The following is a 15335-nucleotide window of genomic DNA, read 5'->3' as shown; positions in this document are numbered from 1 at the left end:
TGACCGGAGTTCAGGCATTAATTATGTTCTTAAGGTCCTGCTGGAGAAACTATAGTGCTTCAGGACAAAATGTCGCGAAGTTATGGGTGATTCTGCGTTGTTCAGGATGTCAGAGGGTTTCTATATAGACTCAAACCGCATATTGCCAGAAGCGTCAACGTCAGGCGATGTTAAACTGAAATGAGACGGTGAGAATCAGGTGTGACTGAGAAACCTGTATAATTCAGTGACGAGAGGAATAGGTGTCCCATTTGTCCATTACTCACCATAGCACCACCAGTGGTAGGAGGACCAAAGCAGTCTGCTCAGCCTGTCTAACCATTCCATTGACACATCACTCCCGGTCCAAGACACAGGATTGGTTCCTAAAACAGAATTGCCCACAATATAGCGAGCAGATACCCTGGAGAATCCTGGCCCAGTGTACAATCCATGGAGAGAGTGGAAATGGGCATTGAGTGGCTGTGGATAGCCACGGGTAGGTCAGGCCATGTCGAGTGTTCGGTGGATAGGCCCAAGATGTTTGGAAGAGAGCGACTCAGTTAAAGTGCTTTCATTTACACCTCAAATAATATCTGAATTTTCTGTTAATCTTGTTTGTTACAAAGCAGAAAAATCTGACCAGAACTGTCCTCAAAATGGATAACGGAATGAGCAGTGGAGGAGTTCCAGTGACGTCAACATCGGGAAAGGACACGGGTATGTTGGCGAATTATTTTAATTTATAAATATTGCCTTGACTACGTGTCTGGATTTAATTCAATATCGGCAAGTCACAAAATATTTGTGAAAACTGAGCAGAGAGATGAGAGAGAGAGTTGCCATCTCTGGGGGAAACACAGTCACACGTGGAAGGGGTACAATTACCGTCTGCTCCTGCTCCTCCAGAAGATTGAGATACACATTAAAACAGTGAGGTGTTCCAGAGCACAGGAATTCTGCAGATGCTGGAAGTTTCGAGCAGCACAAAGACACACAAAATTTTGGCTGACTCAGCAGGTCAGGCAGCATCCATCGAGAGGAATAAACAGTTAACGTTTCAAACCAGGACCACAAGGAATAGAAAGTAATCTGACAATATCCAGAATTTCCGCCCCTTCATTTCCAGTCTGATGAAGGGCCTTGGCCCGAAACGTTCATTGTTTATTCTCCACCGTAGATGCTGCCTGGCATGCTGAGTACCTCCAGAAATTTGTGAGATATCCCAGAGATTTTCTGAGGAAGGGGTTGACCGGAATTGCAGAAAGTAACCCAGGGCAAAGCAGTGGTGATGGGCAGTACCAGGAGAGTGATGGTGATGGGTTACTACTGTATATTCTCAGCAATAGGCAGAGTCCTTTCCAAACACGGAGGTATATTCTCGGGGACACGAAACAGCAGCCTTCCACAGATGGAACTATACCCCCTTCTACACCCCCCGTGCCCCCCAACACGCACCCCCCCGGCCCAAGCCCTTTCCTCTTCCCCCCCCACCCAACCAATGTATATATATTCGGACTGTATTTGGTGATCTTGTGGGCACATGGCCAAGTGGTTAAGGCATTCGACTAGCGATCTGAATGTCGTGAGTTTGAGCCCCAGCCGAGGGAATGTGTTGTGTCCTTGAGCAAGACACCTAATCACACATTGCTCTGCGATGACACTGCTGCCAAGCTGTATGGGTCCTAATGCCCTTCCCTTGGACAACATCAGTGTCGTGGAGAGGGGAGACTTGCAGCATGGGCAACTGCTGTCTTCCATACAACTTTGCCCAGACCTGCGCCCTGGAGTGTGAAGACTTTCCGGGCGCAGATCCATGGTCTCGCAAGACTAACGGATGCCTTTATTATTTGGTGATCTTTAGGTTCCAGAGAGAAAGTTGCTGCCCAATATGGGGTCGGTAAATTCTTTAATTTTCGCCATTGTGCTTCACAGGTCCGGGCTCAGTGATCACCGAGCTCCTGGCAAGCTGGAATGATTCCCAGCTGCTGCAGCTGACGGATTTCTACCGGGACAGGCTGGAGCAGGCGATGGAAGGAGGGGTGCACGGACTGAGCCTGGCGTTAACGGCCGAGAATCAGTTCAGCGGAGAGGAACATCGGGTGAGTGGGAGGGAGAATGGGTTTGAATGTTCACACGTCACAGGACTGATGGGTGTCGGAACTCTGACTCAGCGGATAATAAAGCATAAAAATAAATCAGAAATGAATATATATAATTCTTAAAACTGTGAATTTGAAGGAATGATTAAAAAAGGTGTAAACACTCCAGTGGCGGCTCAATGTTCAGAGCGAGGGGAGCCGGTAACAATTGTATGAGGTAGCAGTAAAGGAGCTTAAATGGAAATATGGTAGGAACTTTCATTCTGGGAAGACTGTACAGCGTGACGGTACGATGTCAGTGAGAATTGGGGCATTATTAATGGATGCCACAGGAGCTGGAGTGTGTTCTGTTCTGGGTGGAGATGATTGTGTTACAATCTGTAACTGCAAACAGTGTGGATCGGGGAATACTGCCATGTTGTAATGTGTAATCACTGAATAAACCTCCACCAGAAAAGGCAAAGGAAAGGCGTCAGGTGTCAGCCGGTAATCCGCTGTCATGTTGGACACTGGCGGACTGAGGAAATGAATCACAACATCTTTTCTGCAACTTCTCTGAGACTGTTCACTCTGTTATAAAAATCTTCCTAACTTCTTCATCAGTGATCATTATTTTCTGATTTCTGTTTACACCATCTAATCCAGTGAGGAATTATTTATGGATTTTGACTGCTCAGTGTGATCCCGTTACAGAGCACATTATTTACTTCTCATTCTCTGTGTGAATCTGTCAGTCCCCAATATGTTCACCGTTACTCTTCACAGAAAATCTCTGATCTCGCTGATAAGGGAGAGCGGGCGGACAGTTCTAAACTCCTCCTGAGCCTGGTGATGGAGAAAGGCTCCCGCGCCCGGAGGGTGATGTGGGAAACCTTTGTGAAAATGCAGAACTGTGTCCCAAATTTGGACAAAATACTGAAGGAAATACAGATATATGGTGAGATAATATCAGCAATTAATTTAAATTTGGATCACAACACAGCACACTTTACAAATTTACAAAAATGATTTCCTCAATTTGTTTAAATTCATCAGGTTGTGATCCCTCCCATCGACCAATTCCCGCTCAACTTTTACTAGAGTTTCTCAGTGAGCTGAAAGGTAAGTGACCGTGCATTGAACATTGCAGAGTATAACGCTGAGATAAGCCATTAGGCCTATCATATTGTGCCGAAACAGCTAAGAAGTAAATCAGACACACCCAAGCTCTAATCTCTGCCTCCTACACCATGTCCATATGCGTCCATCTTCCTTACATCCATGTGTCTATCCAAACGTCTCTCAGAAGTCTCTAACAATTTGCCTCTACCACCGTACCAGGCAGTGCATTCCAGGCATCCACGACTCTCTGATTTAAAAAAAAAACTATCTCTCACATCTCCCATAATCCAACCCCCTCTCACCTTCACTGCAGGCCCTCTAGTAATAGACATTTGAACCCCAGGAAACCTATTCTCTCTGTCTACTCTATCTAAGCCTCTCATAATGTTGTCAACCTGTGTCAGAGCTCCCTCGGCCTCCGATGGTCCAGAGAAAACAATCTAATTTTCTCCAGCCTCTCATGATAGCACATGCCCTCTGAACCAGACAGCATCCTGGTGAATCTCTTGTACTCCCTCTCTAAAGCCTCAACATCCCTCCGGTAGTGGGGCAATTGGAACGGTACGCAATGGCCCAGATGTGGCCGAAGCAGAGTTCATAATGTTGAAACCTGACCTCTGTTTCCACCAACGGTGGTACTTTACGTCGGGCGGTTAAATTGTTGAGCCACAAAGATCTGACCAGGTAAATGTTGGGACTGTGACAGAGAACACAGTGAGACACAGGAAAACATGTTTCCTAGAGGGAGAGATTTCAAAGAACATTTTGAGGAAAGAGGCAGAGAGCTGGCGAGTTTGACTAGAGTTGTCACACCGCTCTGGGACCTGCAACTACAGATCCCCACCGGAGTCTGGGTGGAGAAGGGGGCGATCCGGAGAATGGAAAAAAAACACACGAAAAAGTCAAAACCTTCTCTTGCCAGCCACTGCCCCCTCCTGAACAGCCTCATCCTTAACCATTTTCTAAACTCCCCCAGTTCCTGCAGATTATCTTTTCTTAGAGTTGGGCGTCCACTGAAGTTCCAGTCACAGAATAGTAATAATAGCATCACTTTAATTAGAAAAGCAGGTAACATCCCAACCGGTCTGTTCAACCACAGAGCAGCATATGAACACCGCTGTGTTTACATCTGCACTCCCTCGTGCAAACACTGCTACAGTGTTAGAGAGGGTGAGATTGGGGGACATATTCCTCAGCTCAGTCTACAGAAGCTGAAATTCCTGTCTACCGGCATTGTGTGATGGACACTGTGGAAGGGTGAGAGATGGGAATTAGGACAGGGAAACTGAGGGTTGTGGGATAGCGACAAGGAAGGTGCAAAGGACTGAAAACATCTATAAATAATATTGTAATTAGTTAAATTGTGATGGTCTGGATGGGAAGCTCACTGCATCCATAAACCCATCACGTCAGAGAAAATAGAGCCCGGGGCACTGCATGGGCTCAGAGATTGTGAGGCTTCATCACCGCAGACTGAGTTGGACAGAGGAGAGAGTGTAAGAAAGACAAATATCACAAAACTTATTAACATTGCATCAGCCCATGTTTCACTGATTATTCGAACCTCTTAACAGAAATATAAGGAATCTCGGCCAGAATCCTGGTTCAGTCTCTTTCATTTACAAGAACAAATCCCAAAGACAATAATTTAAATCTGGGACCAGAGATAGACGAATCAGGAACTTTACAAACTACTCATGTCTTTGTCACCTCTGTTAATGATGTTCCAGTCCACATCCGGTCAATGAAACCCCTCAGTTTCCCTGCACCATGGGTTTGGTAAATCGCTACAAGCTTGTCCTTCACTAATCCTCATGTTGTTTGCCGAGGGAACAGACATGACAGTGAATTTCCCACAACCATTTCTGAATATCAAACAGATACACTCCCTGATTATTGAAGAACATCATTTCTCCCATTCTCACACTCTCTAAAGTAAATATGTACACAATCAATGTTTTCCTACGCTCCCAATCACAGCCAAGTACAGTGAATGGAAACCCCAAACACTCCTGACAGGGTCCTAAAACACTGTGAGACCCCAGACGTCCCTGACAGGGTCCTGACACACTTTGAGGCCCCACACACCCCTGACAGGTTCCTGACAGACTGTGAGACCCCCCACACACTTGACAGGTTGCTGACACACTGTCAGAACCCACACACCACTGACAGTGTCCTGATACACTGTGAGAACCCACAGACACCTGATTGGGCCCTGACACACCACACACTCCTGACAGAGTCCTGACACAATGTGAGAACCCACACACACCTGACAGGGTCCCGACACACTGTGAGATATTACATATCCTTGATAGGGTCCTGACACACGGTGAGACCCCACACACCCCTGACAGGGTCCTAACACACGGTGAGACCCCACACATCCATGACAGCGTCCTGACAGACCGTGAGACCCCACACGTCCCTGACAGTGTCCAAACACACTGTGAGACCCCGGACACCCTTGCCAGGGTCCTGACACACTGTGAGATATTACATATCCTTGATAGGGTCCTGACACACGGTGAGACCCCACACACCCCTGACAGGGTCCTGACACACTGTGAGACCCCAGATGTCCCTGAAAGTGTCCTGACACTCTGTGAGACACCAAACACCCCTAGCAGGTTCCTGACAGACTGTGAGACACCACACACACCTGACAGGGTCCTGACACACTGTGAGACCCCACACACTCCTGGCAGGGTCCTGACACACTGTGATACCCCACACACGCCTGACACGGTACTGACACGCTGTGAGACACCACACGCTATTGACAGGTTCCTGACACACTGTGAGACCCTGCACACGTCTGACACGGTCCTGGCACACTGTGAGACCCAACACACCCCTGTTAGGGGACTGAAACTCTGTGAGACCCGACTCACTCCTGACTGGGTCCTGACACACTGTGAGACACCACACGTCCCTGACAGGGTGCTGACACAGCGTGAGACACCACACACCCCTGACAGTGCCCTGACACACTGTCAGAACCCACACACCCCTCACAGTGTCCTTATACACTGTGAGAACCCACACACCCCTGACAAGGTCCTGACACACTGTGACACTCCACACATGTCTGACAAGGTCTTGACACACTGTGAGAACACAATGTGAAACCCCACATTCCCTGACAAGGTCCTTACGCACTGTGAGACACCACACACTCTTTTGGGCGTCCTGACATACTGTGATAACCCGCACACCCCTGACAGGTTCCTGACACAATGTGAAACCCCAGAAGTATGACAGTATGACAATGAGACCCTACACAACCCTGACAGGGTCCTGACACATTGTGAGATACCACACACCTCTGGCAGGATCCTGACACACTGTGAGACCGCACACAACCGGACAGGGTCCTGAGACACTGTGAGACCCCAACCGTCCCTGACAGGGTGCTGACACACTGTGAGACCTCGCAAGCCCTTGACAGGTTTCTGACAGACTGTGAGAAAGCACACACACCTTGCAGTGTCCTGAAGCACTGTGATACCCCAGACGTCCATGATAGTGTCCTGACACACTGTGAGACCCCACACACGCCTCACAGGTTCCTGACAGACTGTGAGACCCCACACACCCCTGACAGGGTCCTGACAGACTGTGAGACACCACACACCCCTGACAGGTTCCTGACATACGGTGACACACCACATGTCCCTGGCAGGGTCCTGACAGACTGTGATACCCCACACACGCCTGACACGGTACTGACACGCTGTGAGACACCACAGGCTATTGACAGGTTCCTGACACACTGTGAGACCCTGCACACGTCTGACACGGTCCTGGCACACTGTGAGACCCAACACACCCCTGTTAGGGGACTGAAACTCTGTGAGACCCGACACACTCCTGACTGGGTCCTGACACACTGTGAGACACCACACGTCCCTGACAGTGCCCTGACACACTGTCAGAACCCACACACCCCTCACAGTGTCCTTATACACTGTGAGAACCCACACACCCCTGACAAGGTCCTGACACACTGTGACACCCCACACATGTCTGACAAGGTCTTGACACACTGTGAGAACACAATGTGAAACCCCACATTCCCTGACAAGGTCCTTACGCACTGTGAGACACCACACACTCTTTTGGGCGTCCTGACATACTGTGATAACCCGCACACCCCTGACAGGTTCCTGACACAATGTGAAACCCCAGAAGTATGACAGTATGACAATGAGACCCTACACAACCCTGACAGGGTCCTGACACATTGTGAGATACCACACACCTCTGACAGGATCCTGACACACTGTGAGACCGCACACAACCGGACAGGGTCCTGAGACACTGTGAGACCCCAACCGTCCCTGACAGGGTGCTGACACACTGTGAGACCTCGCAAGCCCTTGACAGGTTTCTGACAGACTGTGAGAAAGCACACACACCTTGCAGTGTCCTGAAGCACTGTGATACCCCAGACGTCCATGATAGTGTCCTGACACACTGTGAGACCCCACACACGCCTCACAGGTTCCTGACAGACTGTGAGACCCCACACACCCCTGACAGGGTCCTGACAGACTGTGAGACACCACACACCCCTGACAGGTTCCTGACATACGGTGACACACCACATGTCCCTGGCAGGGTCCTGACAGACTGTGATACCCCACACACGCCTGACACGGTACTGACACGCTGTGAGACACCACAGGCTATTGACAGGTTCCTGACACACTGTGAGACCCTGCACACGTCTGACACGGTCCTGGCACACTGTGAGACCCAACACACCCCTGTTAGGGGACTGAAACTCTGTGAGACCCGACACACTCCTGACTGGGTCCTGACACACTGTGAGACACCACACGTCCCTGACAGTGCCCTGACACACTGTCAGAACCCACACACCCCTCACAGTGTCCTTATACACTGTGAGAACCCACACACCCCTGACAAGGTCCTGACACACTGTGACACCCCACACATGTCTGACAAGGTCTTGACACACTGTGAGAACACAATGTGAAACCCCACATTCCCTGACAAGGTCCTTACGCACTGTGAGACACCACACACTCTTTTGGGCGTCCTGACATACTGTGATAACCCGCACACCCCTGACAGGTTCCTGACACAATGTGAAACCCCAGAAGTATGACAGTATGACAATGAGACCCTACACAACCCTGACAGGGTCCTGACACATTGTGAGATACCACACACCTCTGACAGGATCCTGACACACTGTGAGACCGCACACAACCGGACAGGGTCCTGAGACACTGTGAGACCCCAACCGTCCCTGACAGGGTGCTGACACACTGTGAGACCTCGCAAGCCCTTGACAGGTTTCTGACAGACTGTGAGAAAGCACACACACCTTGCAGTGTCCTGAAGCACTGTGATACCCCAGGCGTCCATGATAGTGTCCTGACACACTGTGAGACCCCACACACGCCTCACAGGTTCCTGACAGACTGTGAGACCCCACACACCACTGACAGGGTCCTGACAGACTGTGAGACACCACACACCCCTGACAGGTTCCTGACATACGGTGACACACCACATGTCCCTGACAGGGTCCTGACACTGTGAAACCCCAGAAAACCTTGGCAGTGTGCTGACAAACTGTGAGACCACACATACCCTGACAGGGTCCTGACACACTGTGAGACTCCACACACCATTCTGTGTCCTAAATCACCCCTGCCAGCGTCCTGACACACCGTGAAACCCCACAAGTACCTAGCATGTACCTGTCACACTGTGAAACCTCACACACCCATGACAAGGTCCTGACACACTGTGAGACTACACACACCCCTGACAGGGTCCTGACACACTGTGAGACCCCACACACCCCTGACAGGGTCCTGACACACTGTGAGACCCCACACACCCCTGATAGGGTCCTGACAGACTGTGAGACACCAAACGCCACTCTCAGTGTCCTAAATCACCCCAGACAGTGTCCTGAAACACTGTGAGACCACAGACATCCCTGACAGTGTCCTGACAGACCATGAGATCCCACACACTCCTGACAGAGCCCTGACACACTATGAGACCCCACACACACCTGACAGACTCCTGATACACCGTATGACTCCACACACTCCTGACAGGGTCCTGACACAGCATGAGACCCCACACACCCCTGACAGGGTCCAGAAACACCATCAGATCCCACACACCCCTGACAGCGTCCTGACACACTGCGTGACACCACACACCTCTGACAGGGTCCGGACACACTGTGAGACCTTACACACCCCTGACAGGGACCTGACACAGTGTGAGACCACACACGTCCCTGACAGTGTCCTGACACAATGTGAAACCCCACACAACCTTGGCAGGGTGCTGACGCACTGTGAGATACCACACACCCCTGACAGGGTCCTGACACACTGTGAGACACCACACACCCCTGACGGGGTCCGGACACACTGTGAGGCACAACACACCACTCTCAGTGTCCTAAATCAGCTGGGATGGTGTCCTGAAACGCTGTGAGACCACAGACGTCCCTGACAGGGTCCTGACACATCGTGAGACCCCACACACCCCTGACGGGTTCCTGAAACACCATGAGACCCCACACGTCCCTGACAGGTTCCTGACACAATGAGACACCCCACACACCTCTGACAGCGTCCTGACACACTGTGAAACCCCACAAGTCCCTGACAGGGTCCATACACACTGTGAGACACCACACATTCTTGACAGTGTCCTGACATACTGTGATACCCCGCACACCTCTGACAGGGTCCTGACACAATGAGAGACCCCACACAACCCTGACAGGCTCTTGACACACTGTGAGGCACCACATACCCCAGACAGGGTCCTGACACACTGTGAGTCCGCACACGTCCCTGACAGGGTCCTGACACACTGTGAGACCCCACACACCCCTGACAGGGTCCTGACACACTGTGACACCCTATACATCCCTGGCAGGTTCCTGACACACTGTGACACCCCACACATGTCTGACAGGGCCTTGACACACTGTGAGAACCCATACACACCTGACCGGTTCCTGACATACTGTCCGGACCCACACACAACTGACAAGGTCCTCACACACTGTGAGACCCCACACACTCCTGACAGTGTTCGGAAACACTGTGAGACACCAAGTGCCACTGTCAGTGTCCTAAATATCCCCAGACAGTGTCCTGAAACACTGAGACCACAGACATTCCTGACAGGATCCTGACACACCATGAGGCCACACACAGTCCTGACAGGGTCCTGACGCACTGCGAGACTCCACATGTCCCTGATATGTTCCTGACACACTCTGAGACCCTGCACACATCTAACAGAGTCCTGACACACTGTGAGACCCCACATATCCATGACAGAGCCCTGACACACTGTGAGACCCCACACAACCCTGACAGTGTCCTGACACACTGTGAGACCCCACAAGTCCCTGACAGGGTCCATACACACTGTGAGACACCACACACTCTTGACAGCGTCCTGACATACTGTGATACCCCGCACACCCCTATAAGGGTCCTAAAACACTGTGACCCACACGTCCCTGGCAGGGCCCTGACACACTGTGACACCCCACACAGTCCAGGCAGGGTTCTGACACACTGTGAGACCCCACACACCTCTGACAAGGTCCTAAAACACTGTGAGACCCCACACACCCGTGACAACGTCCTGACAGACAGTGAAACCCCACACAACCCTGACAGGGTCCTGACACACTGTGAGACCCCACACACCCCTGACAGGGTCCTGAGACTCTGTCGGATCCCACACACTCCTGGCAGGGTCCAGACAGGGTCCAAACACCCATGACAGGATTCGAACACACTTTATGATCCCACACACCCCAACCACCCACCCACAGTGCAGGTGCTGATCAGCATAGCTACCACTTTGTATTTTGAATAAGTAATGGTGAGAGGGGAGAGGGACCTGTGATTGCCCGACCTGTTCCTTTGACAGAATGCCCACTACCTTTTTCTCCATCTCCATACGCCACATCAACACTGGGGAGTAAAAGTTTCTTCCACAGGAATAAATGACAGCTGTGACAGTAGTGGGAGGTTGTCCAGTATGGGACATTTGGGGGACAGTGAACTACCCGGGAAATACTCACCTTCACAGCACAGTTAATTGTGAAAATGTGATGATCTGGTGTTTATCTATACCAGGCCTCCGTCCAGTCTAGGGTCTGTTAATGGAATTTACTTTACTGTTCGAGCATCCATTGATTAATCCAATTAATGCAATAATTTTCAGCTAACTCTTGTGTACTTAAATACTGAGTTCTGAGGTGAGGCATCTAACAGTTTGGTCACTGTCTGTTCCCATGGAAGATGTTCAACAGAAACACAAGGAGACTCTGCGGGCACAAACTGAAACCCTGAGAGTGAACACGATCCTGATGAGGGAGAAGGTGAAGGTTTTCCAGCTGGTTGATCGATACGCTGAGCTCACGGTCATTTCTACTGTTCGAGATCGGACACTGGTGGAACATGAGCTGCTGGCAAGAGGCAGAGACCACGAGGAGTGGAGAGAGGAACATCTCCGCGGAGAGCTGGAAAAAATCCGCACTGATCAGCTGTTCCAGAGCAGCTTCTCCCGGAGTAATTCCAAATCTGGGAGTTCGGCAGCAGTGGCCGGAGTCCCGGGGATCGGGAAAACAACAATGGTACAAAAGATTGTTTATGACTGGGCCACAGGGAAAATATACCAACAATTCCAGTTTGTCTTCAGTTTCAAATTCCGGGATTTAAACACCATCACTTGTCAAATAAACCTGAGGGAACTGATTCTGGATCAGTATCCGTACTTTGGGAATTTACTCAGAGAGGTCTGGAAGAACCCAGAGGGATTGCTGTTTATATTTGATGGTTTGGATGAATTCAATGACAAAATTGATTTTGCTGACAGTCAGAGAAACACAGAACCTCGGTCCACATGCACAGATCCTGAATTCAAGTGCAAGGTGTCTGACATTTTGTACAGTTTAATCCAGCACAAGCTGCTCCCAGGGTGTTCAGTGCTGGTCACCACCCGTCCCACTGCGTTACATTTATTGAAAATGGCAGAGATCAGTGTCTGTGCTGAAATCCTGGGATTTGTTGGCAAGGAACAGAAGGAGTATTTCATCAGGCATTTTGAAGATCAGACGGTGGCAGCAGCTGTTTTCAAACACGTGGAGGAGAACAAGATCCTGTACACCATGAGCTACAACCCCTCCTACTGCTGGATCCTCGCTCTGGCACTGGGCCCCTTCTTCACACAAAGAGTCAGCGACCCGCAGCGAGTTCCCAAGACCATCACCCAACTGTATTCCTACTATATTTACAACTTCCTGAAAAACCACGGCCGTGAGATTGAGAACCCCCGTGATGTGTTTCTCAGTCTTGGTCAGATGGCCTTCAGAGGGGTGTCCCAGAAGAAGATTGTGTTTACAGATGGAGATTTGATCAACTACAGTCTGCAGCCTTCCCAGTTCCTGTCCGGGTTCCTGATGGAGCTTTTGGAGAGAGAGGATTCTGCCCGGAGCGTGGTGTACACATTCCCACACCTCACCATCCAAGAGTTTGTAGCTGCTATCGCACAATTCCTGACTCTACATCCCGAGAATATCCTGAAATTCCTCACTGAAGCCCACAGCACGACAGATGGGCGATTTGAGGTATTTCTCCGTTTCGTTGCTGGTCTCTCCAACCCAATGACAACTCGGGGCCTGGAGGAGTTTCTGGGTCCATTTCCTCATCAAACAACCTGCCGGGTGATTGACTGGGTGAAGGAGGAGGTTAAACGCCAGAGTGGAAACACATGGAGTGAAACTGGTAAAAGGAGTCTCCTGAACACATTGCACTACCTGTTTGAATCTCAGAATCGTGGACTGGCTCAGGCTGCAGTGGGATCTGTGGAAACACTTTCATTCAGTGGAATGACACTGACCCCGATTGACTGCGCGGTCCTGTCTCATGTCATCGGACTCTGTGATAGAATAAAACGTCTCGACCTGGAGTACTGTCACATTCACTGTGAAGGAATCCAGCGGCTGGGACCCGGGCTGCACAAGTGCCGGGAGTTGAGGTAACTTGATTTATCTCTCACTCTGAACTGTGAAACTGTCCAGGTGTGTTGTTTCGATGTAAAGGGATTTGGGTAAATCTGTGATAAATCAGATTGAGAAGAGTTGTGACAAACGCCATCCTCTTACCTCCTGTGGGATTTCTCTTACCTGTTACCCTTCTCCTGTGGGATCTCTCTTATCCCTGTCCCTTCCGACCCTCTCACGTCAGGAACACGTTTCTAACCATCGAGGAATGGGACAGAATATGTGGAGTTTACAGGGTCACACCGACAGACTAAATTACTGACATTCGGTGAATACCCTGGAGCTGGACAGTGAGGGACATTGACAGTGATGGGAACTCTGATCAGTGATTTACTGAAGGGTTTAATGTTTCCTGAAATATCCGAGTGAGAGAAATTCCCTCAGACCCACGGTTTGAATCACTTTGTTCATCAATTTGTCTGTTTGTGTTTAGACTGAGTGGTAATAAACTGGGAGATTCAGGAGTGAAACTGGTGTCTGCGGCTCTGAGGAACCCGGAGTGTAAAATACAGAAACTGGTGTAAGTACCAGACTGTGGGAGATTGTGTTTACAGTCACTGGGTGTCTGACACTGAACATTAATGTGATCAGTAATTGTGTTACTGATAAACACTGGGGATTTGTACCATCTCCTGTCTCTCTGTGTCCTTCACCCTCACTCTCTCTCATCTCCAGGCTGGAAAGTGTCGGTCTCACAGATTCTGTTGCCGAGGATCTCGTCTCCGCTCTCAGTACAAACCCATCACTGACGGGGCTGGACCTGGGATTAAACTCGCTGACAGACCGATCTGTCCCCGCTCTCCGCCGCCTCATACTGACCCTCCCAAGTCTGGAGCAGATCTGGTGAGTGTTTGTGTTAATGTTCAATGTGATAAAATATCAGCGGATCCGCGGGTTTTCTGGTGATATTTGTCTGTGAGTGTTGTCCCCTGTTACTGACACTGTTGTGTGATCTGTTTATTTCATCTTTATTCTCCCATCTGTTTCAGGCTGTGGTACAATAGGTTCAGTGAGACCGGGGAGAAGGAACTGAGATCTCTGCAGGGAGTCAAACCTGGACTGAGAGTGGATCTGTGAACATCTGAATGTGTGAACATCCCCGCCCGCGGGATGCCGACAGTTTGGCCGATTCCACGCGCCAGGTTTAATTCCCAACCGTCTTTAACGGAACTAGCTTCACGCTCGCGCTCGCGCTGTGCGTCGTTCGCTGTTCTCCCGTGGTGACGTATTTCCGCCTCCTGTCCAGCGGCGCTGCTTCTGCCGGATGTGCGGGTTCGGGACCCCGGGAATGACACAGACAAGAAGAGCCCAGGGGCCGGGGCTCAGTCTGGGACACCGGTGTCCCGGGGTGGGATTATCCCGGGAGTACGTAATGCTGGCTGGCCTGCTGCGTTCACGGGCAACTTTTACGTTTGATGCCGGGGAATTACACAGTCAAGAAGGGCCCGATGATGGCGGGTTTTTTTCTGAGACACGGGTGACTCCTGACCGGCGTGGATAACTGCACTCACATCATCTCTATACTGATTCCACAACCTACGGACTCACTTTCAAAGAATTTACAACTCATGTCATTATTATTTAATATTTTATTTGCACAAATTTCCCTTCCTTTGCACGTTGCTTGTTGATTAGTCTTTGTTTTTGTATAGTTTTTCATAAATTCTGCTATATTGATTTATTGTCCTGTAAATGACTGCAATAAAATGAATCTCGGGGAAGTATATGGTGACAAATAAGAACTTTGATAATAAGCAACACGCATCAAAGTTGCTGGTGAACGCAGCAGGCCAGGCAGCATCTCTAGGAAGAGGTGCAGTCGACGTTTTAGGCCGAGACCATTCGTGAGGACGAACTGAAGGAAGAGCTAGTAAGAGATTTGGAAGTGGGAGGGGGAGGGGGAGATCCAAAATGATAGGAGAAGACAGGAGGGGGAGGGATGGAGCCAAGAGCTGGACAGTTCATTGGCAAAAGGGATATGAGACGATCATGGGACAGGAGGTCCAGCGAGAAGGAAAAGGGTGAGGAGGGGGATACCCAGACGATGGGCA

At 50.1% G+C, this 15335-nt stretch overlaps 2 protein-coding genes across 3 annotated transcripts in view; both read left to right on the top strand.

The window, feature by feature from the left end:
- Positions 1-15335, top strand: part of LOC140208517 (NACHT, LRR and PYD domains-containing protein 3-like) — a 467255-nt gene that overhangs the window by 360501 nt on the left and 91419 nt on the right. The gene's annotated exons all lie outside the window — the stretch shown is intronic.
- Positions 603-14361, top strand: LOC140208527 (NACHT, LRR and PYD domains-containing protein 3-like). Its single transcript, XM_072277266.1, has 8 exons — positions 603-699; positions 1915-2081; positions 2847-3018; positions 3117-3182; positions 11522-13259; positions 13718-13804; positions 13960-14127; positions 14274-14361. Exons 1-8 carry the CDS (start codon positions 639-641, stop codon positions 14359-14361), a joined length of 2547 nt encoding a protein of 848 aa, XP_072133367.1. The 5' UTR covers positions 603-638.

The sequence above is a fragment of the Mobula birostris genome, chromosome 13, assembly GCF_030028105.1.
Source record: "Mobula birostris isolate sMobBir1 chromosome 13, sMobBir1.hap1, whole genome shotgun sequence".
NCBI lineage: Eukaryota > Metazoa > Chordata > Chondrichthyes > Myliobatiformes > Myliobatidae > Mobula > Mobula birostris.
Note: the sequence above shows the minus strand (reverse complement) of the source record. Positions and strands in the feature narration are given on the sequence as shown.